We start from the raw sequence: 25,615 nt of genomic DNA, 5'->3' as shown, positions 1-25,615 counted from the left end.
TTGATCTGGAAGGAACCCTTACTGAGCAACTAGACTACCTACTCACAGACACAAGTCTCTGTGAACGTCAAGCCTAACCAATAAAGCCTTAGTGCAAGCTCTGTTCTCTCGCTGGTTGTGGTATTAGCAACGCGACGACAAGAGGAACATTCCTGGAAGACACTGCGAAGACTGAGCATTCCGACGGCCTCCACCGCGGAATCTTCTCCGACCCATCATTTTCCGCCTGAGAAGACCTTCTCAATCACCTGAAACCTCACTTCAGATATCAATTGCGCTTCCCTCACTCCCATATTGCCAACGGGCCTGGTTGTCTTTCGGCAAGACTGCGGGTGTGCTGGATGGTGCGCACAGCAGGTTTAGACGTGCTGCAGCTCGCACGGCGACCTCCCAGCCATCTTTATTACCCAGCCACCGCGACCGCACACCGAGCAGTCTTTTCCTCCGACGTCTGGCTCAGTCGTGAATTTTGTTCAATTTAGCACAAGACTACTCTATCCACACCACTCTGCTGGTTCACTGAACCTTCAATTCTTCATTCGGGGCGGATCTTGGAGTTCCGTCGCCATCGCGGACAGCCTCACCGGCCGGCTTCGTCATCGCAACCTGACGACAGGCAGAGCTTCGAGCTGCCATTACCACAAACCACAAGCCCTTGAGCACCAGCAAATTCGTGGTTTCTGAGCTCTGTACAGCTTTCACATTGTCAAACCCACATTATTCCTATCCTCCACCCACCTTGGAGGTGTCTCACCACACTGATTCAGCATCTCACGAAGTCCACGACCGTCACGACCCATCCACGTTAACGACCTTTGCGCCACGCCACCCACCGCCCGGCCTCCTCTCTCATACCTCACCTTTGATTGACAATCGCCCACCTTCAGCTTCCAATCCGCGTCATTCTCTACGTCGTGTGCGCCGCTCCCCTGACGTTCGCCAGTTACCGCATCGGCGCACCGTCTCTCACGATATCAGGTCCAACCGGGACTCACAAGCACAAGCTCAGGGATCGACTCCGATTGCTGCGAACCCGGACTGGAAAGTTCCATTTGGACAGGTGCCACCCGCACTCTCCGAACCTCAAACATACGCACAGGGCTCGACGATCGACGACCCTTACCAGCTCCTTACATCTTCCTACTGGCCACGCCGAACAGTAGGCGTCTCGTCTCGGACTGCCTCGGCCATTCTCTTCGCTCTCGAAGAAGGGATTCGTCGTCCAATTCCATTCACCACGGACTGGGAGGAAGTGAATGCTTCCATGTCCGATATGGTAGGTGTTGCAGGTTCCGCTGCGCCAATGGGCAATACTCGGATTGCCAATGGGGGGCCTCGAGCTCCCCCGGCGGGTTCAGCCTCCGCCCAAGCACCCCCGACGCAACCACCAAGCGGCATGCGTACGCCAACCGATATCATGAGACAGCGTCGGGATCGAGAGGCACGCCGAAAAGCGGAGCAAGAAGCTCGTGAAAAGGAGCAAGAGGAGCTGGAGCGGCAGCAAATGGAGCACGAACAGAAATTACAGCAACACCAGCAGAAGCTGGCCCAGGCTGAACAGGGTGCTGCCCAGGCTCTAGCTCCAGCTCCAGCTCCCGTGGATCCAGCATCACAGCGTCGTGGACAAGCTCGACAAGCCCAGCGAGGTCCACCGCCTCAACAAGCGTCAGACAACGTACCACTGTCTGCATCGGGGCCTGCTCAAGGTCATCGACCCACAACAAGTGCCGGGCCCATGGCGTCTCGTCAAGAGTACTCAACTTCTGCAGCGCCCCTTGGTCCGTCTGCAACTGGATCAGATATGCCAGCAAACCCTCCACGCCAGGGCCCCGGCATCCAGCATGGTCGCTCGCAGAGTGCAGCGGCGGCTGCAGGACCACAGCCTGGATCAACGGGCTTTGCCAAGTCGGGGCCTGCTCCGGGTGTCCCTTCTCAGGACGGTGCATCTCAGACACTTCAGCAGCCACGACGCGCAGGATTTCCGCATGCGTTTGAGAGATGGGAGACACTTTCTTCGCACTGGGAAGGTCTGACAAGCTACTGGATTCGGAAGCTGGAGCAGCAGAACGAGGACCTGGAGCGAGATCCCCTCAATCAGCAGCTCGCCCGCCAAATCACAGACCTCTCTGCAGCTGGCGCGAATCTCTTCCACGCCGTCGTGGAGCTGCAGCGACTTCGGGCCTCGTCGGAACGCAAATTTCAACGCTGGTTCTTCGATACTCGCGCAGAGCAAGAACGGTCCAAGGAGATCCAGGCGGAACTGGAGCGCCAGCTCAAAGCTGAGCGTCAAGGTCGGGAAGATGCCTTTGCTGCCGCACAAATCGCGGAGCAGGACAAGGCCAAGGCGGAAGAGCTCCTGCGCGAGATGCGACGTGAGCTTCAGATCTCCAAGGAAGAAGCGCGACGGGCGTGGGAAGAACTTGGCCGCCGCGAGCAGGAAGAGCGAGATCGAACCAATTCCCTTCGGAATGGCGAGCCCACCCTCGTTGGCGGCGTTCAAGTCGTTCCCATGGTGCAAGGGGTACCCAGCCGACACCCATCTCGGCCGCCCACAACTGATGGAGCTTATACTAGCGGTCCACCCACAACCTCCGTGGCCACCGACAACCGGGGAAAGATGACCGACCCCAGCATGGGCCTCACGTATTACGACGAAAACACTCCGGTGTCGCCGACCGGATCCGATCCCTTCGTCGAACCCAGAAAGACCGATCCTCCCGTCTCAAAGGCGCAGTATCCTACACACAACCAGGTGTACGCTCAGGAGCCTGCCACGACACCGTACGTCACACCGGCGACCGAGCCAGACACTCACTCGTACATTGGCAGTAGCGACGCCGAAGAAGAGTACCCTGAATATGCACGCGGCAACTCTCAGCAGTATCACCCGTATCCGGCCGGTCCACGCTCCGAGGAAAGCGACGAGTACGAGCACGGTGCTGTCGAGCATCACCCTTACACTATTGACGGCTCTTACCCAGCATCCACTAGCTCAGCACCTGTGCATGTACCGTATCCTCCCACCTCAGCCGAATACAGCGGCACGGGATGGGGTGTTGGTACTGGTTGGGAATCGGTCACACCGCGTCACCGTCACCCGACACGCCTGAGTGACGTTCTGGAAGAAGATGAGCCCAGTCGCACGAGCCCCAGTCGCGCGAGTCAAGCCAGCCGAAGCATGCATTGATGGTGATGTTTCTTTGCAGCTGTGTTTCAAACAGTCAGAGTGCTCCAAGCCGAACCTTCGTGATCCTGCGTGCAGGGTGTTGTCGCTCTTAGCAGATCGTCATCTTGCCAAATCTTGTTTCCCCCATTCCCTGTCTGTTCGAAATCCGTATGAAGTGTGAGCGCATATTCTCTATCTCTTTGCGGCCTGTGCTTTGTGCGCATTCATGGTCTTGACTATTCCTTTTTTTTTTTCTATACGCGTGTAAATGTGTCCACTGTCCAATGTGTCGAGTCGGCTGAATACCCAGATGTTCCTCATCCCCGTCATGCCTACGTCCTTTATCTCCGAGTGGTTTCGGCTCGTTTTCTCGCCTTTCCTTGCTTTTTTTTTTTAAAATCCCTTTCTGTTCTCTCTATAGTTTGCGTGTTCTCATCTGCTCATCACTTCTCATTCCATGTGACGGCGATAATTCTTAATTAATTATTGCGAACATTCAAAATCCTTCCCTTCCGTTCGGTGTGGGGTGAAGGAGCATGCTAAATATGTAGACGGACGATGCCTCCCATTCTGCGAGCTTACCTCTGTATTTGCTGCTTTCTTCCAAGGGTCCAGAGGGCGAGAACTCAGATTTACGCTAGTAAGATCCTCATTCCCATCCCCAGTGGAGTTGTACTGTTGTAGTATATCTCACCAAACCGACGGTTACCGAACGGGACAGCCTCCACAGCCCCGGTGGACATGGATATCCGCATCCTTCCTCCTTTATGTAGTCCAGATCCATTCACTGACACGATCTCGAGATGTCGAGCTATGAACATCCAGTGGTCTTGGAAAGGATTCTCGACAATTTCGGAATCAGGTGTTTGAGAGTGGCAGCGCTTCCAATACATTCGTGAAGTTCCATGAGACGAGCCCCTGCCCCAGACCAAGGTCCGCGATTCTTTCAAATCTCCTCCATTTATTCAAAGTCAGTTGGCTTCGTAGGTGGAGTCGGGGGTCACGGTCGAACTCGAATGGATACAGATTACCTCACCTCATCGTGCTATATAAAGTCCACGCTGGGTTGTGGAGGGAAGATATGAAGGAGGATGGAACGAGGAGAAACCTGACTTGACATGTCAGTTAGATTAGATCCATTCATTAGATTGTGTAGATTTACAATTTCTGCATTCCAGACGCACGATCCGTAGATTCATATCCAATGTTAAATGGCCCGAGATGCAAAATGAATGTCAAATAATAGACATAAGAGCCAGAAATTTCTTCACGGAACGAGATACCAGAGGCGCAGTAAAGTTATCGGTCCCACCAAGCTATTGCTTCTTTGTCAAACCTCGAATCCATCCCTGGACTTGAGTCCACTGCGATCCACCTTACCCTTGGCCGTCTCATCCCCAGAGACACGCCGGGATACACCACTCTCTTTCGTGGTTTGATGATCAAGAGTCATCGCTTTCAATTCGCATTCCATGGCTTCCGTCAATGCTTTCAGTAACCACTCAACCTCACTTTCTCTTCCGAGTAGGGGGCTTTTCTTGTCGAGCCAGCTCCAATTTCGGTATTTCTCCAGCCGTTTTGCGTGCTCTTTTGCCTGGGCTGTGTTTCCGGACACGTTGTTGCAGGGCTTGTTTTGTCCCGAGATCAAGGCCAGATAGTATTCCCATTCCAGATAGTCAAATTCTTTGGAAAGGTTTCTGGTCGTCAGGTCAATGAGTTTGCGAATCTCGCGGAACAGCAGGTAGTGGTAGTGATGGATGTTTTCGGCGGCCAAGTCACCACGCCGGTGGGCAGATTCTTCTTTTCTGTGTTCTTCGGCTTCGGCGGTGCCCTGACGAGTACGGGCGATCCCGCGCTCACTGTCTTCGTCCGTGTCGCCGAGGAACACTCGGGGGTCGTTTTCTTCGCCTGTAGTCTCTTGCAGCCATTTCTCGGTCCAGGAGATGCGCACGAGATCTTTGACTCGCGCGAGCAACGATCGGTCACCGGGCAGAATGGTGATTTCACCAAGGAAGAGCGTGGCGTCCTTGACGATGCGGATGAGGGTGTCGCCGATGCTGGAGATAAGAATGGTGATTGCCGGAACGGCCAGGAGAGACCAGAAAACGAAGAACGCTTTGCCCAGACTTGTAGTTGGATAGATATCTCCAAACCCAATCGTCAGTAGTGTCACGTATGCGAAGTATAAAGCCTCAAAGTATGTCCATCCGAGATTGATCTCCGAGCGCCAGAATACCAGAGCGCCAAGGAGCCACAACGCCATCCAGACAACCAACGAAGTGATGAGCGAGACCCATTTATGTTGGACAGTGGCCACTTGGCGGATGCGCCGCATGGTAATGAATTCCCGCTTCTGTCGTTCGCGAGCACTCATCTCAGTCATGTCATCGGGATCGGCGTGCAGATTCGGCACTAATCGAGACTGTGTGTCCTTGTCGTAGGCTTGTTTCAACAAAATCTTTCGAGTGTGCGCGGTGATAAGGTTCGCAACCTTTTCTCGTCCATGCTCCAGCATCAACGTCCGGATTGATGAGATGATCAGACCGAGGATGATAATGCCGCCAACGGCGTAAGGGAACAGGAGCCCTCGACCCAAATGAGTAGCCGGGGCAAAATTGCCAATACCAACTGTAAGTAAGGTGAAATCGCCCCAGTACACAGCGTCCATGAACTTCCAGCCTTCAACTCTGGCATAGACAGCCGAGCCGCCGAGGAGATAAATGAAGAATATGATCGTTTGCAGCATCAGTGTCCGCTGACTGGTGGTGAGCTTGTACTCTCGGCTATACTGACCCTTGTGAGCTCCCCATGCTGTGACTAACATCATAGTCGCGATGATGAAGTAGAGCCCAGCAGCAAAAGTTCCGTAGAAGTACGTCTGCGTGTAGGTGCGCCCCGCATTCTCGGGTCTATACATCAAGACACCTAATGCAATCAGATCTCCAAGCAGAAGCAGAGACGATATATACCACCCAACGATGATAACCGGCTGGGCGATCCCAAATCGAATCCGTTTGGCCATATTCAGGGACAGGGCCAAGTTTGCAATGAGCGCAAACCCCAGCGAGACGGCGTTGATCGAAGTTACCCTGAGAGTCACATTAATTTTAGCAAAAGTGATCTCTCGCTCCAAACTGCGAGCTCGACGCCGACGGCTTACCAGTGTGGATCTGGAACATCTCGCTCTCCACCTCCGGGCAATAATTCCATGCGCCAAGGTTGCGACAACGAGCAAATACTGAAAGCACTAGACATTGGCCCAAATGTGCCCTAGCAAATATCAGCGATACTGACCATTTTTCAGAGCAGACCACAGCGAAAGCTCAAGGACGTACCGCGATCAACGGATAAGCGGTACTGGCGAGCCACCATCTTGCCGCATGTGGATGACTGGCATCGATCTCACGACTGTTATCCTTTTCGTCCGGCGAGGAGTTGTGATCGAGAGCATGAGCTTCGTCTGCGATCGCATCGTCGAGACCAGGATCATTCATACTGCTCAACTAGTTTGCATCAACTGGCCATGAAGCGGGAAGTTCTTGCGATCTGTGGTTGAAAGCAAATTGGACGTGACAAGCCGTACGCGCAAAGACAGACACATCTTTAGAAAGTCAAGAACATAAGCAGTAGCAGCAGCAGCAACAACAGAAACAAAAGCAGTAGCCCCGCTCAAATTGATTCGTGGAGGCCGTGCGCCCATTCAGCAAGGTAATTCTCAACGCCATACCTCGAAATAAACAAGCTTTCCGTCAACGGCGCTGACACGCGGTCAGCGGCCAGACTCATGACATCATATCATGTGATGTGGATTCACAAGCCACAATCACGCCTGGTGGACCGGGACTGGGAATTGTGGAGAAGGGCCTCGAAGTCCTATTGAATAAGAATTAGGTTGGGCCAAAAGTGGATAGATATGATCAATTGAGCCCTTCAATTCACAGAGTGGCAGTGATCTGATCGGTCTAAGGCTGTATGTTACAGGCACCGACTAGCTTGAAAAGGGTACCATGTATGGCTCGAACATGGAAGCCCCAAATTCAACAGCAACGATCACAGAGAGGAGGAAATGACTGAAATGGGAACTGGGTAGCGAGAAGGTATTATGTACATGACCCGCGCCTAGTATTTTCGGTAGTCTGTACATATTGACAATTGCAGCACGCGACAACAAAAAAGACAGGAGAGCATGTGTCCGCTAAGCTCTGAGTCAAAATACACCCAGGCTCGCGCGGCGGTGACACTGGGCTTGAAGGGGTATGCATCGTGGAGTTGAGAAGCACATTTAAAGTACGACCACTGACAAAGAGACCGTTGAATCGAGACCTCGGGGCGCCAGAAAACTCCATTCTCAAGGGAGGCAGGTGTCACCATGGCTGTGAATGAGATCAAGTACTTTCTTTGATCACAGGAGAAGCATTGTTGATCCGAATCCAATGGTTAAGAATAAGAAGAGGGTATCGCGAAAAGAAAAGCGAGATGTATGAAAAGGGTCATGTGAGGGGAAGCCCCGGTCATGAATCTATAAGAATTGTAAGGACTCTAATGAGCCATGTTCAACGAAGTGGGGCAAACTCACAGTAACCACCTCCGGGTGTCAGAGAAGATGGTAATGGTGACGGAGGCTGTGGTGAAGGACGACGGGCAAAACGGGGATCGACGTCTTCATAATAGTTGGTAGAGCCTCGAGAGGCATGTTGCACAGGCGACTGCGACGGCCGAGGTGACATGCTCGGATGATGGTCCTGCGTGCTCCAGCCTGCTCGAGGTGGCTCGTAGGATCTTGAGGGAACGTCAAGTCAGTCAAGCTTTCGAGGAGACAGTCCCGCACTACGTGATAGAACTTGTAGAACTTACTCGGTGGAGCCATAGACGCTCGATGGACTCTCCAGCGGAGCGTGAGCGCCATCAACAGAAAGCGCATGAGGCGAAGGATCATTGGCCAAAGAGGGATCGGAGCCGTAAGGGCCAGGGCGGCGCGATTGCGGTTGCATTTCAATGGCACGACCCATCGTGTCTGGCGACACCGCCATGCCAATGGTCCCGGGCGAGGGCGCCCGCCTCGGACCCGTCGATTCCAACCCGGGGTAAGATTGGGGTTGGAACTGGTCATTTGCTGGCCGCCCGTAGGAGTCGTAACTGCGGTTGGGGCCTACCGAGTAGCCAGGAGCTCCACGAGGTCCTCCGCGTCCGGGTATCATGCCGCCGCGACCGCGCGGCGGCATTGGCCCTCCCATATGGCCCCCTCGGCTACCGGGAGGACCTCTAGGCGGCCCCCCATAGGAACCACCGCGGCCATATGCTCCCCTGGGAGGATATCCACCGCGACCTCGCGGAGCCAACCCAGGGGGGCCCCGCCGCCACGTCGGGATCCCATACTGCCGTCCGAATACTGCGATCGCAAGCGAGGATCGGACGGATTGCGCATCATTTGGGGATTTCCGTACGGTCCAGATGGATGCATACCGGGCGGCTCTTGCGGACGGTAGGGGGAATTCCGGCGATCGAGAAATTGACTCGCAGGAGGCGGCACGTCCTGCGGGCCGGGGCCGTTCGAATACTCATTCAACGGAGTGCGATCATCATCACTGGTTCGTGTCTCTGTGCGAAATGAGGCAAAAGTCGGGCCCGAATCCGGAGTCGGAGAGGTCGAGGTGATGGGTTCCTTGCTCTCCGTCTCCAAGGGAGTCGCCGCCACGGCCGCGGCAGCTGCGTTCTGACGGTTGTAGTAGTTTTCACCGCTCATTTCGGCATTTTCGGCGATGCGTCGCTTGCGCGCCTTTCGACTCACGAGCGTGCGACGCATAGCACAGGTCACGACTCCGCAGGACACCAGGATGATGGTCGAAGCCAGGACGATCCATCCTCCCCATCGCAAGTGCGGCACGAAGAGAAGAATATCGACCAGGAAAGCGAGCAAAGTGACCAGCAGGGTCGGTAACAGCAGGATCAAGAGCGCTAGCAGATAGCGCGGTGAGTGGGAGGGTCCATGGAAGTGCGCCGCTCCTGCGAGACACAGACAGACGAGGGTAAGAAAGGCCGCGACCGGGTGAACAATCAGAATAGATGAGAGGGACTTTCGAGTGCTCGAGGGCAGATTGAAGTCGCTACCAGTGCTGTCGATGTTGTCTACAACGAATTGAGAAGGTGGTCAGTGGTTGCATTCACCAGATTGCAGGGCGAAACGACGTCGCGAGTCCCACTTACGGCCCGTATATCCCACATGGATGTTGGAACACTGATTCCCCTGACAATATCCAAAGACCCCGTAGTCGACATTCTTAAATGTAGCGAGAGGAATGCCTTTGATGATGGGAGTCGATAGGCATGACAAGAGCAAGAGGGCGAATGCGACGAAAAGCAAGATGGTGAGGGGGGTCGCGGGTTTGAGCAACATGACTGCGTCGATCGATGGGTCCCGTGATGCTCGACTGTGGCGACTCCTCAGCCGAACTGAATGAGGAGTCTAGGAGCGAGAGACTGCAGACGAAGAGACGCGTGCGGTTGCTGTTGACGAAGCAAGAGCAGTAGTTTTATTGCCGCATGGGGGATTCCAGTGGTGAGGTCAGCCGGGACTCCTTCGGGGGGTGATTATGAGCGAGGGCGTGTGGGAGGAAGCGCCGTTGTGAAGAGGGGACGTCGAGGAGATTGGGGAGGGGGGAGGAGTTGGTACTTGGCAGCCAGCCTGGGGTGTGGGAACTGAAGGGTGAGGGGAAAGCGAAGAGAAGCCAAGTCTAGTGAAGAAATTAGGCCCAGAAGGACCAAGTAAAGCTGTGCTTCTTGGCGAGTTCGAGAAGAAGGATGAGAATGAGAATGCGAGCGCCTCTCTGAGCGGACCGCCATCGAGAACCGATTCGGGGGGTCTGATTTCTCGATGGAGCCATGCAGCCGGCGCCCGCTGCGGAGGCGAGAGAAGTCGAAGGCAACCGTGGAACTTTGAAACCTTTTCGACGGAGGCACGTGCGGCGATGCATCGTAGTCTGCAACTCTGTGCACTGCGTGTGCAGTACTACTGAGTGTGCTCTCATCTATACTCCATACTTCCATAGCCCGCCGGTCGGCTGTGGGTTCGAAACGGGTGGCCGTGCGCACGTCTTCTCATGGCACCTTGAAGAGGTTTGGCCAGTATTTTGTGGTCTACAGATGTGATACCTGTACGACTCCTAGATCCATTATGAGTACTAGTAAAATAGTAGAGCGTAGACATGCTGGAGGTAAGGTATTGGTGACTTCGTCCCAATGTCGATGGCAGACACGGGAGCCTGTACCTAGTACCTCGTATCTGTTGGTGTTGTTGTACAGAATACTAGTAGTACTGACTCCTGAGTATAGTATAGATCACTATAGATGTCTCTCACACCGACATATACTAAAACTGTTGGTCTCAATTGTAGAAGGTTATATTTAGATGACAGTTGATGCGCCACAAATGGAACCTTAGCCACTGAGCAAGTTCTATCTCAGTATGACCACGAGGTAGTGAAGTGCTAGCGATCAAAGACAAAGGATTCATGGCTTTTGAGGTTCTTGGAAGGTACTACTAGGTAGGTAGGCTGGATGGCTGACCTCTCCAGCTACTACTAACTGTCCAGACAGCAGTGGACAACGAGAGTCTAGTAGTGCTGCAAAGCATCTAAGTGCATGTTACTAGTACTTCTCCATCAGTCTGGGTATTCTCTACTAACTATAGGTACAGTCAGTACCAGACTAGGTACCACCAACTCCGAGTAGTATGTACTCTCTGGCATTCTGCAAAGGTGCTTTAGGCAGTTGGAGATACATCCACACTTACACACTGTCTGCCCAGTCAATAGGGTAAGAGATATTGCATTGAAACCCCCCATCGTTCAGAATCAACAGACAAACACACTCCAGACCTGACCTCAACCCCAATAGAGTCGGTCCCCACGTTCCCATGCCCCTGCTCGTCCTGCCGTTGCCAGAGGTACGTACTGTGTAGTCTGCTCCGTCAAAAATGGCTGCTCTCCGATAAACTCTCTCCGACGAGTGAAGCCAAGCCTCCTCCTGTGCGGCTCGACCAGTGGTGGAAAGTGGGCTGGAGAGAGAAAGGGAAACAACGGACGCACTTGCCATGTTTTCAGGGTTTCGAGGGGAGAACAGGTCCAAGATGTTGTCTGTGGCTCTCTGGAGATGCCCCCGTTGTGGACTCGTGGAGAGCTTCAGGCAGGGCACGGGCGGGCTCATTTCCACAACGGGGCACGTTTGCCTGTTGGAGAGCTGAAGCTTATCGCTGTGCGTGGCTGTTCAGGCGCGGACTGCCGTTGTCGACAATTGATAACGCGGGAAGAAGCCTTGCGTTGTCACCATCATTGCTTCAAGGTAGATTATTAGTCCCACCGTTCCTGACAATCTTGACCACTTTCACTGCTCATCCCGACGAGCCAGACGAGCTCCGTAGAAGCTCCGTACCAATCTGAAGCGGAGATCTAGAGAATCCTTAGCGGATGACCCGCACTAGCCTCCACCAACTCGTACGTTAGTTAGGCTCTGTGCATTTGAGAAATTGGAGATCACCTTCCACTGCCAGTCCGTCCTTTCCAGATTTTGCAATTGAGTCTGGTCTTGACACCTTCTTCGTAGTTTGTGTCATACTGATGCCACTGGATGATCTGACCCATTGCAGGTACAAATGAACAGAGAGAACGGAGCGTATGTGAAACGGCATCTCCAGAAACAACCCTGGAAGGATCCAAGGGTCCTGACTCCCTTGAGTACCTCAACGCGTGTGGGGTTCATGGGGACGCTAAGCTTCGATTTGACTTGGAATGCAGACTTCCGACACAGTGGCCAACCCCCAAAGCAAGTTTGTGTGGCTTTGACTTTCCCGCGCAATCTCCGGTGCCTTTCAAGTCAGCCCGTATTGTGGAGTGTGGACTATTGAAGGTTCCAGAGGCTAGTGGTTCCCTCGGACGGGGCCTGTGCCTTTTTGATAGCCAAAGACAAAAAGATAAGACGTCTTTCAGCTACAATAGCGCGTTGCTCGAGACAATTTGGTCCACTTACTGCAATCGCCATCGACAGTCCACGGCATTTGATTCCGCCATTGACCCATCGCACTTTCATGCGCGTTGAGAGCGACCGGCAGACTTCGGAGCCGAAGTCATGCTGATGCTGGAGATGAAACGACTGTCTGGTTTGGCCTTTGTCCCCTATTGACGGCCAGGTCACGACAACCGGGGTTCGATCGATGGTGAGTGTGACCATATCCAGTGGAATAGCCGAATCAATCAGCCGAACATTTCGTGATGGCTGTCTGCCTGATGAAAACATCCACGATCACTGCAATGCGAAACTCATTAAATCCAAGCGAGTCATGAATTATCGACCGGTGCCGGAGCTCTTTGAGGAGATCATTGAATGTGGAGACTAACCTCGTGGCCATTTTGAGATTGAGATCATGCTCACGACGCCCGACAGTCAAGTCGATGAATTGCCCGACGGGCTCCTTTGACAATTGCATACCTGCTAAATCACCTCAATATCCTAGTACGATATTCTCGAGGACCACTGCCTAAGAGGGCTGGCTCATGACTCGAAAAGCACCAAGCGCTAGAATCACCCACTCAACGTTCTTCTCAATTCTCCCAAGTCACCTGCAGCAGGACTCAAGTTGATCAGAGGTACCGTAGAGTGCAGACAGTAGCATTGAAAAGCCAATCCCCTTCAGCTCCAAGTCTGAAAATGGGTCAAGGGAGCGACCCATGCGACTTGCTTCTGGATTGGGTGAAGTTGAATCCTTCGTACGGTTGGAGTCTTCGGGGAAACGTCCGGCGGCGTGGATTGATAAAACCAGTTAAATATGCGACTCTTCTCCGACCTGTAGCTGTTGCAAAATGATTTCTTGAGCCTGTAGGACTGCGTTGAATCACCGAGGATAAAACTTCTCCCCCTTATGAGATGTTTCAAGCACTTCGTAGTGGCTTTCTCGCAGTCAACAGACTCAACACTGTTCACTGGGTCACTGGACCCTCGAAGAAGACAGCAATGAGATTCACATGATACCTCACTGAATTCCAGGTGAGTCAAGCCGAGCTTTGATCAAGTTCTTAAAGCATGACCAGGCTCTGAAGAATCGCATGTCTTAGCCCTCGCCTGGTTGAAACGCAGGAACCAGATGTGGCTGCCATGCTACCATTTCAGACTGGTATAGTACCGTCCTGGCCGCGACCAAACACTTTGTGGAAGAAACAACGATAAGCGGATCGACACTCTTTGACCGTATCTGTGCCAAAGGGAGGATCTTCGCGCTTCTGTTTTTCAGTTGATCAAGATTCTATTAATGTCTTAACGCCTCGTGTTTTCGGAGTTCAGTCAAAACACGCCCTGCCCGCAGCGAGAGACGACCGCCCAGCCCCAGTTCAGCCAGCAAGGGGGAACAGGAACGTCGTATTGTCTGACTGAGTAGCGAAGACATGTCTGTGCTAGCTTGGATGTCCCTGGCCACTGTTCGTATCAAGTGTTCTCCTTGATTACAATCGTCGAAAGTGACCAGTCTACTTCTGCTACCACGACCCAGCACTGTCTAGCAGCACCGAGTAGTAGTATATCGGGTCTTGGTAGATCAATGACGGGCGATGAGTGAGTCTTTCAGACACTGGATGGCAGGATAGAATTGCGCACAGAATATTCAAGAGCGATCCCCAAGTGCACATGACAAATGCAGCACCTGAATATGCAATCCAGTCAAGGTGATGTATATTGTGTTGTATTTGACTTCGAGGGCCCATTGAGATCGGAATGTGGATGGGCGGGTTCGGGCCGTCACACGCCTCGGCCAACTCAATCAGCTTCTATAACAACGTCAGACCGACTACTGAAGCCCCCCACCTCGTCCAGTTTTCATGCGATGAACGAGGTCTCACTGACTTTGGGAAAATTGAACTACCAGCGACGCTATGTCTCAATTCTCCTTATTGGCCTGTGGGCTGAAGCCTCACCGGTTGGGTGGCTGGGGGAGGCTGGGAGACGGCCTACCACCATGATGCTATCTATCCAAACAAAAGCCTAATGGGCTCCGGACCCATGTCCGCACAGGAATTCAATTGCATACGAGCATCAGTGCTTCTCTTGGTCTTGCTTCTGGAGCAGCATAGCTCGAGATTCGTGAAGCTCTCTCTATTTACTTTCCCCCACCACCATGGCAGATCACTTGCTTCCGCGAAATTTCAGCCTCCGAAATGTCAACAGTAAGTAACCAACCTCACAAGAATCTTATAAGCAGTACACGGCTCGAACTTGGAGCGTATCAACTTGAAATCTCATGTCTGAAATCTCATGTCTGACTTTGCTTTGAATTGACTCTGCAGCAGCTAGCCGACCTCAACTTTCCCAATCCGAATCTCGTCAATCCATTTCTGCATCCGACGACTATTATTCCTTCTCGGACCGGTCACGGTCAAGTAGTCCGGACAGTCGTGTCACAGCCATGCGATTCGACACCGCAGACTCTCATCAATCCTTCCAAGCGTCGTCTCCTACTGTGCCCAGTGCTGAGCACCTCCAAGCCCAGGAGATGTTTTACTCCGCTCAAGACCAGCAATATCACCACCATCACCAAGAACAACAGCCACAACAGCAACCTCAACGGGCTGTTCAACAACAACTACCTGCCTCTACCCCACCAGGTACAAGCAGTATGGTTCATTTTGGGGACGACAGGGTCGCCCGTATTAGTCCTAGGTCGGATGGCACAGTCAGGCGGATTGCAGCAGACTATGGCGGCCCAGCACCGACCCCAGGGCTGGATGACTCGCCTTATGTTCGCTTTGCCATTGATCAATTGACCCGGGATAGAGCTGCAGGCGTCCCTCAAAGACACGACTCTACCTCAACAAATCAGGACTTTCACACCGATCGGCTGGTGTGGGATCAAGGGCTGGGACAGTTCACTCGTGCTCGCACCCCCATCCGGTATACAGCGACGCCGCCAAAACCTGGAAATCTTACATCGCCATCTCCTCAAGCTTTACCTCAAAGACCCGACTCGGTCGATCCTGAATCGTTCATCGCCGTCGACCCACCTGAAGAAAGTCTGCAATATCCACCACTGAGATATCTGCCTTCAATCCTTCAGCCATGGGCTCTCCTCGGCCTGATCATTTGCTGTCTACTTATGATCGCCGGGGTGGTGTTCTGCAATATCTGGTCCTCTCGACATGAAGGTCTCTGGGACTATCACGGTCAAGGGGGCGGCAGATACTTTGCAATGCAGTTTCTTCCCCAGATCTTGGCTGTTCCAATTATTGTATGGAACTTCGTGGTGCAGGCAGCAGTGTATCGGATCTCCCCCTTTGCAATTATGGCATCATCACGACCTCGAGGGTCAGTCTTACAAGGTCTTTCCGTGATTCCCAAGAATTTCATTCTGCCAGACTTGTCTCACTTTCGATCTGGCGAGGTTCTTTTTGGAGTCTCACTGTTGTCAATCTGGCTTTCCAATTTCTTCGCCATGCCCATTCTCAGCTGCTTGTTTCAAGCCAAGTACTATATCGTGGATGGACAAGGTGTATGGAGGTGGACTTCTGTTGATGCAGTGGGCTGGACTATCGTCGGAATGTACGGATTCCTGGTTATCGGTTTGCTTCTGCTCGTTCTGCGATTCATTCGATCATGCACTGGACTAATGTGGGATCCGGTTTGCTTGGCCGATCTCATTTCAATCATTCAACGGTCGAATGTGCTTCGCGACTACGAACATTCCGAAACCGTTCCATCTGTGAAACAATCACTAGACCCTCGCATTGTTCGACTCGGCTACTGGAAGCTGTCGACGAAATCTAGGTCGGACATTTTCTACGGCATTGGCGAAGTCGACGCTCCAGTCCGAACACCCTCACTTCATCAGACTGAGAAAAGCCGTGACTTGCAACCCCAGGGGATGACTAGAGTCAGATTTGACCTCGAGCACGGGGGCGCCTTTGCCGATGACCCCTTTGATCATCATCTGTATTCATCGTTCGTCCGATTTCGTTGGACTCCGTGGTTCCTCCGCAAGACCTCTGTTCTTGCATGGGTCATCCTCCTGTTTGCTCTCTTTGTGGCTTTTGTGGCTGTCAGCTTTGTGAACAATGCCATCAGGGAAGGGTTCTCTCCAAAGCTTCCCACTCTGCCTTCATCGACTGCGTTCTCCGCCTCCAATTTCCTGTACAGTTTCATCCCAGGCCTGATTGGAAACATACTCTTTCTTGCTTTGCAGCCTATCGACATGTACTTTCGTGCTGTGCAACCCTTCATTGAACTCTTCAATGGCGCGTCGGCGGAACAAAGTCTTCTTCTCGCCTACCCTTACTCTCTACCTCTTCAAGTCTCACTACAAGCCGTATTCCATCGGCACTTCCGCGTGGCTTGGCTGTCGCTCATGAGCTTGGCATCTGCCGCTATTCCAGTTCTCGCGGGTGGTGTCTTCATCGCGCTCTGGTATCCGGACTCGCAAGATATCCGAATCTCCTCTCTCATGCCGGCCTTTTACGTCTTGATCGTATTTTGTGCCTTGTATGCCATCACCTTTCTCACTATCTGGCCCACCCGTCGCCAGTATCTTCCGCATGACATTTCCACACTCGCGGATCTTATCAGCTTCCTCTACCAATCCCCCCTTCTCGCCGACAAGCTCCTCCGTGAGCCTCGCAGCAAGACCGACCTTGTCACCCGTCTCATTATTGCGCCGCCCTCGGAGCGCACGTTCCCAATGTATGGCTTCGGCGTTTACGTTGGACGAGATGGCAAAGAACACCTCGGCATTGATCGATTCCACCGACCTGGCCGTTCCGACATGATGCTTTATGACCGAAACGAAACAGACTTATGATATATCCGAACGTGATGGGATACGCCCTTGAGATGGCCTCCGCCTTGGTCTATACAATGTCACGAATTTCTTTTCTCAGATGTTTTCTTTTTGGGGTTCTCATGCGCAGTGCAGCGTCTTTTTGATCTCTATGATTTGTGCACGTGTTCTGTCTGCAAATTTCGCGACATCGGACCTTTTCCTGCGGTTGTGCAACTAGATGTTTTCCTTCAGATCGATGTTTGGACCCTCCCGTTGGATTGTTGGTCTAAGTTGTTTGCCCCTATCTGACATAATGATTCTTTTTGATATGCGTGCACGTCCTCTCGGTTAATGAAATAGATGTAATGAGATCAGATATGATAAAAATGTCAATTCTCCCGGTGAACAGAGTTTGAAAACGCGTAGCCTTGTTCTCATGAGCAGCAGATCAGAGTTGTCCTAGATTGGCAGGGATTGAGGACGCAGCACTTTGGCTTCGAAATATGAGCATGCAGACCGCAGCTTCTCACTTGATGAGCTTCCGAATGGTGAAGTAGCTTCTGGTCATGGTCAAGTAGGTGAGACCTAGGTGCTCCTCGCACGTAGTGAGGTTGAGCATCCATAGGTGGCACGTAGTTGATTGATAAAGCACCGAGCCACGTGACCTCGATCGACAGGTCCCGGCGCCGAGTCTCCGCAGTTTTGTGGCCCCATCAAGACGTCTCCGCTGAACGATCTTAACTCTTGACTCTTTCGCGTGAAACCACCTGCAGAAATTCCGGCAATTCGTTCTGTTTGATAATTTATCGCTTCCAGAGACCTTGAAATCTCCTCTTAGTCCATTGTTTCTCACTGCCTGCAAATATCAAGACATTATCCATCTTCCTCAGTCTCAAAAGACTGTCCAGTCATCTCTATCTCAACGATGGTTTCCTTATTTGGCTGGGGCTCCAGCTCCAGCTCCAACTCCAGCTCACAATCGGATGAACCCTCCCTTCAGCGTCAAGGAACCTCACATCAGACCCATAATGGAAGTGTCTCATCGTCGTCATCATCACCACCAGCATCATTGAGCTCCGAATCATCCTCAACTTCTATCTCCACCTCCACCTCCACCATGTCCACCACCATCTCATCACTCGCGACACGACCACAAACCCCCAGCACCGCCGACAACACCAACCTCAAGCTCTTCTTCGGCGGCATGGCCTTCTTCGCCTTATCCGTCTTCGTCACTCGCCGCGCTAGTCTCAGGAAACGCCTCGCCTGCGTTCCCCCATACTACTCCAGCTCGATATACCACCAGCCCAACGTGAACGGGGCCATGGAGGCATTTGAGGCGCTGAACTTGGCAACGCTCAACGTGATCTCATTTGGTATGATGGCGACGGGCGGAGTCATGTATGCTTTGAATATCAACGGAGTGGAGGATATGAGGCGAATCATGCGAGGCACTTTGGACGATGTTGCGGCGGGCAAGACGGACGATGAGTTGGAGAAGGATGTGGCGGAGTGGGTGTCGAGTGTGCTTGGGGATCGATTTGAGAAGCAGTTGGAGAAGGAGAAGGCGAAGAAACGGACGGCGGGCCAGAGTGTGAAGGATGAGTGATCTGGGGAAGATCAAGGACTTCCACTATATGGGATTGTTAGCTTGCAGTTCAAAATGCATTGATCGCCCTGCATGCTATTGTAAATACTCTACTCATGTTCGTTCCTTTAACCATGTACATTACCTTCTCATACACATAGCCCAGCCTTTGGCTTGGCTTCCTCCCGTCCGTCATATACCTGTGTCCAGTGATCGCACCACCAAGATAATATAGATGAGACAAGAAATAGTTGTGGAATGGAAATAAAAATTTTATTACGTCCGTATGGGTTAAATAATTATCAGCGCGAGCATAGGGATATCGCTGTTGTACAGTATTGGCCTTTAATCGACAGACATCCACATCTGACCTACAACCAGGATCACTGATTCATCTGATCGTAACGTTGCCGAGCAGTCTCGCGAGTCTTTTCCAAAAATTCATCATACCGACCCCGTGTGTTGCGACCAGCTTCTTCCACAGCATCCCCGAGTTTACCACCTTGAGCGCCCAACCCGACACCCTGCGCGTACACCTCGGTTGCAATGGGAGCAGTGACACCGGTGCCTGATGCCCCCAGACCGGAACCGGCTGACCAGCCCATCTTGCTTAGCAGGGATGCGCCCTTGGACGTCGTCTGCGCGGGCTCTTCCTCTTGAGTGACGGCGAGTTTGGTGCGAGCACCACTGGTCTTCTTGCCGCGACCAAAGGCCTGACGACGCTCACGTGCACGGTCACGATATTCGGCGGGCTGCGGGATGATGCCGTGCTTGACGAGCTTTGCCATGCCACGGGATTTGGCCTCTTCGCTCATGAGATTCTCCCGATGTAGCTGGCTCAATCTTTCGTGTCGATTGACATTGGCTGAACTCTTGAACTGCCGCATACAAAGATAGCAACAGTTTCGGTTGAGGTCAGCAAACGACTGAGCGGGCGGAGCAATCGCTTCTGCAGACTCTGCAGCTTTCTCTGCATCGCCCTCCATCACTGGGTCAGATCCATCCTTCGCGATGCCATGAAGCTCGGCGTGCCGATTACTCCAGAATTGCAATTGAGATGGCATGGCAAGCTTTTTGGCGTTAGCTCCTGCAGCCGCATCGGCTTTTCGTTTCTTCGCTTTGTCAGACTCTCGAGGACCTTTGGCTTCGCTTTGGTCCCTCGACCCGACACCTCTTGCGCTCCTTGGTCGCTCTTGGTCATTGTTTTCTTCACCTGACGTAAGCACCAACTCACTGGCGTATCCCTCGTCATCCCAGTACATGAGTCTTGCGGATGGGTTCGCCAGTGGGCTGAATGTGAACTGCGCCGCACCAGGGTTCAAGTCCATGACTGGGACAAATACACCAGCGTGTATGTAGCTGACCAGGACAGGTTTAGACGATATGGTAAATTTTTCAAACGAATTCAAGCGTGCCATGGCGGCTTGCGCATCCTATGAGGCGGTCAGTCAATACACATCGGCCATCTTTAGGACACAGTATGCGATATTTCCAGATCATACCAGAACATTGGCAAACTCAGCGAAGCCGAAGCGCCAGCTTTCGTTCGTCTTCCGATCTCGAACTAGTAACACCCGGCGAATGGAGCCCTCACGAGCGCCAAGGTTGGAGTCGCCAGTTGTGGAGGCGACCTTGGCGCCTTTCTTCTGATTACCTGAGGCAGGAGCCTCATTGTTCCCGGCGGATGGGCGGTAAAGCTTGGAAACACCTTTTGCTAGAAGCTCCTCGGTGACCGAAGACTCTAATCCTCGCAAAAGGATGAACTGAGAAGGTTGATTGTCAGGCGCAGCATCATTGTCGCCATTGTTGACAAGTTTTGCCGGAGGAACACCCGGCGGACCCGCAGGAAGGATTTCTGGGCCTGACTGGTGAGTGCATTGTTATAAATCTTTCAGAGATAAGGGAACATACCTGGCCGAGGAGCATTGCACCTGAAACATTTTGGCCGAGTCGCAAAATTAACAACAGCGCACTGATATGAAATAAGCTTCGAACGACCTTTTCGGATGAAGAATGGCGAGTCTCACCATTCGACAAGTCCAGTCTGCCTCAGTCTTGACTCGAGTTCGGTCCTCTCGTTCCCGGCTGTACGCTATGCGAACCTTTGTGCTCCGGTCATTCTCTCCTGCCGAAGGGCCGTAAAGGTAAATGTATGGGTGATTCTGTTCGAGAAAAGCTCGTGCGTCATCGATGGAGGTAAATCGTAGGAAGCCCAGTTGTCGCGATAGTTCTGCAGAGTGGGCATGTCAGTACCGCTTCAAACGGCCGCAAGCAGCCGGCGAGCGCATCCCACTCGAAATAGTCTTGAACGTACTAGTCTGCCGGTCCCGAATGACCCGGATCTCCTCCAAGCCGCTAATTTGATAAGCGTTCTCAAGCTCCGCTCCGATCTACGTCAACGGGATCCCAGAGTCAACCATGGCTTTCCTTCGTTAAGGTGACCGTAGCCTAGAACTCACGTCGTCCTCCGTCATATCCACAGGAAAGCCCTCCATCATAATTTCTCGGCTTTCCGCGCCGAATCCAGAGTGTCCCCGGCGAGGGCTACGACTGCGACTGTAGCCTCCCCCGCGACTGTAATCCGGTGACCGATAGCCTTCACGATCCCAATCCCGATAGCCCTGTCTTCCTCGCCTTGGCGGTGACCGGTGACGGTATTCTTCTCGATCGCGATTTTCAAGATGCGCTCCGGAATCTGCGTCTCTGTTGTATTCGCGCCTGCGGCCCGTTGCTCGTTGAGCAGAAGTACGAGAAGGGTCTTGATGTCCCAGGAAATCAAAGCTCAGAATATTAGCCACAACTCAGATCAATGGACTTTGATTCAATCCGAAGGCGCAAGGCAAAACCTCAAGAACCATATTGACGTAGGGAGGAGCGTGTACCGCCAGGCGATCGTGAGCGTGAGCGTGAGTGATCATCGTACATGCGGCCATCTCGCTCATCTCGGGAGGCGTAAGGCCTCCCCGGAGGTCCAGAATACGGCCGGCCTTCGTCTGGGCGATGAGGTATCATAATGAGAGGCAGTTGAGCAGGAGATGCAGGTTGCAATGGTGGAAGCTTGAGCTGCTTCGTTCAGTTTATCTCCGATAGCAGCTGGCAGAACCTGACCGCCCTTGATAGGAGCCGTTATCAGTTTATCACCAATCTTGAATATAGTTCCGACTTCGAGTGTGACAATTATGCTTCTGTCGCGAATCGGAAGATTATTGGTAACGTATAATACTAGGGTTCGCTTCCGGGTTAGAGTCAGTCAACTTTATATTTCATTATTCTGCCCTCCCTATTTCTCCTCCAGACGAGTGTATTCAGCTTCATCAGTTTTGCCCGATTCTATGCATCATCCTCCTCTATGTTTGGCCCTTGGACCATGGGTCCGTGCATGTGACTGTGGCTCGTTAGAGCCACCGTTTGTTTGTGGTTATTTGAGGCGATCAAGGATCAAGCGTGAACTTGATGTTGAACAGGAAACCAAGAGCTTAATGACCGGTTGTATGAACGCGCTGTAGCAAAGACGCAATGGCATGATCACGCGACGGGGGAAGTCAAAGACTGAACAATAAGGATCATTAAGCAGAAACTGGAGGGCTAAATCAACGTGGAGTCCAATTCGATACGTTCGTGTTATGCAGCTTCAGGCAAGAGAGTTGGAGATCCTTTGAGTTGAGTAACACTGCTCTTTTGCCTTTGTGAAACTTCACCTCATCTCCAAAGGAAGTCGGGTCTTCGGCAGCACTGGGCTACAAGAACCTGTCCCGCCTTCGATCTACACGACGAGGAAGAGTTCCGTCCAAGACAATACCCACTTAGAGTAGGTTTGTACCCCGCGTTGAGAGATACATGTGCATAGCATACGCGCATACATGGATTGTTTGCGACGTGTCCAGCTCTGATAGACGTATAAGAAGGATGCTTGGCGAACATCCTCGATGTATTTCACGACGGACTTGATTCCCAAGCACATCTTCCGTATCCAACCTTCCCAATTTTCCACGCTCCGGCCTTGGTGAATCATCATGTCGCTGTCAACCAAGCCAATCCACCGTGCGTGGTGGAAAGAGAGTTCAGTGTACCAAATATGGCCCCGGTCTTATAAGGATTCCAACGATGATGGAATCGGCGACATACCAGGCATCATCTCCCAACTGGACTACATCCACAAGCTTGGAGTCGATATAGTGTGGCTATGTCCTTCTTACAAGTCTCCTCAGGTTGACATGGGCTATGACATTGCCGATTATTACAGCATTGCCGACGAGTACGGTACGGTCGCAGACGTCGAGGCATTGATCCGAGGCTGCCATCAGCGGGGGATGAAACTTCTTATGGACTTGGTCGTCAATCACACTAGTGATCAGCATGAGTGGTTCAAAAAATCCCGTAGCTCGAAGGACAATGAGTACCGCAATTGGTATATCTGGAAGCCAGCCAAATACGATGAAGCGGGCAACCGGCAACCTCCGAATAATTGGGTATCGCACTTCCAAGGTAAGCAAGCGCACGGAAGGTCCTCTCAACTTGATGGTTTCCGCGGGCAGGATGCGAGTTGAACACATGAGATAACAGCGATTCTAAAGGAAGCGCTTGGCAATACGACGAACTGACGGACGAGTACTATCTCCATCTCTTTGCGACCGAACAGCCGGATCTGAACTGGGAACATCCGCCAGTGCGTAAAGCAGTTCATGATATCATTCGATTCTGGCTCGAAAAGGGCTGCGACGGATACCGCATGGATGTGATCAACTTCATCAGCAAGGACCAGCGATATCCCGATGGCCCTATTCAGGACCCTCATAGTCCGTGGCAGTCTGGAGACAAATACTATGCGAACGGGCCTCGCTTGCACGAGTATTTGCAGGACATTGGTGAAATCCTGAAGGAGCATGATGCGTTTAGTGTGGGCGAAATGCCTTTCGTCACCGACGAGCAAGAGGTACTTCGTGCTGTTCAAGCTGGTCGCAACGAGCTCAACATGATCTTCAGCTTTGAGCACGTCAATGTCGACCACGGGAAATACGGCAAATTTGATCCTGGCTCCTGGGAGCTCACGGATCTGAAAAGCTTCTTTGAGCGATGGCAACCATTCATGTATGAAAATGATGGCTGGAACGCTCTCTACTGGGAGAATCACGACCAGCCAAGATCGATTGATCGCTATACTGAAGCCAGCGAGGAGCATGAGGGTGTTGCTGCAAAGATGCTAGCCGTGGCACTGGCATTGCAATCGGGCACACCTTTCATCTATCAAGGACAAGAACTCGGCATGCGCAATGTCCCTAAATCGTGGGGTATCGAAAAGTACCAAGACATTGATTGTCTCAATCATTGGAAACTGTGAGTCGATGAAATCTTGAAGCTCCCCTCTTCTCAAAACTCTCCGGGTATGACATTGACATTTGACCGTTCAATACGTAGCCTGCTCAAGGAGAAACCATCGGACACTGCGGCCCAAAAGATCGCTTTGCAAGAATATCAGAAAAAGTCTCGCGATAACGCTCGCACGCCAGTGCAGTGGTCTGATGCACCTAATGCCGGATTCACTGCACCGACTATCAAGCCCTGGATGTCGGTCAATGACAATTACCCTCGCATCAATGCCGCTGTCGAGATTGATGATTCGAACTCAGTTTATACTTTCTGGGCCTCTGTGCTTCGTCTTCGCAAAGAGTACAAGGATGTCTTTGTATACGGCTCCTGGACCGTCGTTGACGCACCGAGTCAAGATATATTCGCATTTACTCGACAGTTTGATGATCAAAAGGTTCTTGTCTTGTGCAATTGGACCGAGCGAAGCTTGACGTGGGACCCCCGAGACAATGGGATCACTGCCACCAAAGATATGTTGCTGAACAACTATGAGGCGCCTGCCGAGGCTTTGAAGCGTTTCAGCGGTCACACGTTCAATTTGCGGCCTTTCGAAGCTTCTGTGCTTTTGCTGTGATTTGATTATGGGACCAGTCAAGGATTGGACTTACTTGGGAAAAAAAAGTCCGTTTCGATGAAGTAAAAGCGGGTTGAGTCATTTGACAACAGCGACTCCATCGTGCTAGGCCTACATGTACAGAGATTGATCAAGTTTGATTTTAATGATTCAGTGCCCTTTACTTCATGATGACCGCACGATAGGGATGTATTATCAACGTACATCTTGTAAGCTTCAACCTGGTACAGCACCCCCAATTCCCGGTAACTCAACCCACGCGGAAAAGTATCCGCGGGTTCCCCGCAATAGATAACAGTCCAAGAAAATGGAGACATACGATGCCGCACTTGACATCACCGCGAAGCTGCCGACCCTCGTCCCAGCAGTGCATATATCTTCACGATGGAAGAGTCTCCTTTACCAGCACATCTGGACCCAACTACCTACCCACGCAGCCAGCACGATGCCACCCAAAATATCCACCTGACCTTGACCTACTCCCCGCTTGACCCTACCACCTACCTGGCGGAGACTTCCTCGGCCGCTGCCGGCGCAAACACCCTCTTCCTCGGCACCACAAGAGACACCTTTGAAGGTCGCTCTGTCTCACAATTGAGCTACACGACGTATCCACCACTTGCGTTGAAAACGCTCCAGACGATCGCGGAGGCGGCCGTTCATAAACACCGGCTCAAGGGGGTGAGCATTGCGCATCGCCTGGGAGTGGTGCCGATCAAAGAGGCATCAATTGCGATTGCTGTGAGTGCTGGACATCGCGCGGCGGCGTGGAGGGCGGGTGAAGAGATATTGGAGGCATGCAAGGAGAGGGCTGAGATTTGGAAGAGGGAGGAGTTTGTGGATGGTGGCATGGAGTGGAGGGCGAATGCGGATCGTGATGCGGAGGGGAATGCAGTGAACAAGGCTACTTCTTGAAGGGCCTCCCTCACCAGGAGGCCGAGGCATCTTCGTCTTGGCGACGATCGACAAGCTACGTGAGCGAGCCTCCTTTTTAGAGATTTCGCTAGTACGTGTGTGCGCGAATCGCGCGGACTCGCAACTTCTCGAAACTTGTGGTACCAGCCTCGGAATCGGCTCGATGACTGGGTTTTGTTGAGCAGGGTAATGCATGTTGTGACATTGATATAATACAGT

The 25,615-nt window shown here is 52.4% G+C and overlaps 7 protein-coding genes across 7 annotated transcripts; 4 read left to right on the top strand and 3 right to left on the bottom strand.

Moving 5' to 3' along the window:
- Positions 1-341: 341 nt before the first annotated feature.
- Positions 342-3,187, top strand: N7539_009309 (uncharacterized protein; the record flags this gene model as incomplete). Its single annotated transcript, XM_056938904.1, has 2 exons — positions 342-462; positions 621-3,187. The coding sequence occupies 2 exons, from the start codon at positions 342-344 to the stop codon at positions 3,185-3,187; spliced, it is 2,688 nt and encodes an 895-aa protein (XP_056786281.1).
- A 1,309-nt stretch (positions 3,188-4,496) lies between these two features.
- N7539_009308 (potassium channel family protein) lies at positions 4,497-6,660 on the bottom strand (the record flags this gene model as incomplete). The annotated part of the gene is made up of 3 exons (XM_056938903.1): positions 4,497-6,255; positions 6,327-6,436; positions 6,502-6,660. The coding sequence occupies 3 exons, from the start codon at positions 6,658-6,660 to the stop codon at positions 4,497-4,499; spliced, it is 2,028 nt and encodes a 675-aa protein (XP_056786280.1).
- A 1,059-nt stretch (positions 6,661-7,719) lies between these two features.
- Positions 7,720-9,560, bottom strand: N7539_009307 (putative pH signal transduction protein PalI; the record flags this gene model as incomplete). The annotated part of the gene is made up of 4 exons (XM_056938902.1): positions 7,720-7,945; positions 8,021-8,426; positions 8,543-9,292; positions 9,371-9,560. 4 exons carry the CDS (start codon positions 9,558-9,560, stop codon positions 7,720-7,722), a joined length of 1,572 nt encoding a protein of 523 aa, XP_056786279.1.
- Positions 9,561-14,321: 4,761 nt separating this feature from the next.
- On the top strand, positions 14,322-16,991 carry N7539_009306 (DUF3433 domain-containing protein; the record flags this gene model as incomplete). Its single annotated transcript, XM_056938901.1, has 2 exons — positions 14,322-14,370; positions 14,494-16,991. 2 exons carry the CDS (start codon positions 14,322-14,324, stop codon positions 16,989-16,991), a joined length of 2,547 nt encoding a protein of 848 aa, XP_056786278.1.
- An 886-nt stretch (positions 16,992-17,877) lies between these two features.
- N7539_009305 (uncharacterized protein) lies at positions 17,878-18,561 on the top strand (the record flags this gene model as incomplete). Its single annotated transcript, XM_056938900.1, has 1 exon — positions 17,878-18,561. The coding sequence occupies one exon, from the start codon at positions 17,878-17,880 to the stop codon at positions 18,559-18,561; it is 684 nt and encodes a 227-aa protein (XP_056786277.1).
- Positions 18,562-18,923: 362 nt separating this feature from the next.
- N7539_009304 (putative G-patch domain protein) lies at positions 18,924-21,603 on the bottom strand (the record flags this gene model as incomplete). The annotated part of the gene is made up of 6 exons (XM_056938899.1): positions 18,924-19,973; positions 20,043-20,405; positions 20,568-20,770; positions 20,855-20,930; positions 21,000-21,340; positions 21,423-21,603. Coding segments are annotated over 6 exons (2,214 nt in total), but the record flags the coding sequence as incomplete, so codon positions are not given.
- Positions 21,604-22,553: 950 nt separating this feature from the next.
- Positions 22,554-25,396, top strand: N7539_009303 (uncharacterized protein; the record flags this gene model as incomplete). The annotated part of the gene is made up of 4 exons (XM_056938898.1): positions 22,554-23,025; positions 23,115-23,874; positions 23,956-24,477; positions 24,850-25,396. The coding sequence occupies 4 exons, from the start codon at positions 22,554-22,556 to the stop codon at positions 25,394-25,396; spliced, it is 2,301 nt and encodes a 766-aa protein (XP_056786275.1).
- Between the last annotated feature and the right edge of the window lie 219 nt (positions 25,397-25,615).

Source organism: Penicillium diatomitis (assembly GCF_028827545.1).
Source record: "Penicillium diatomitis strain IBT 30728 chromosome Unknown utg000015l_segment0_segment0, whole genome shotgun sequence".
Taxonomy (NCBI): Eukaryota; Fungi; Ascomycota; class Eurotiomycetes; order Eurotiales; family Aspergillaceae; genus Penicillium; species Penicillium diatomitis.
This window is presented reverse-complemented; position numbering and strand designations above follow the sequence as displayed.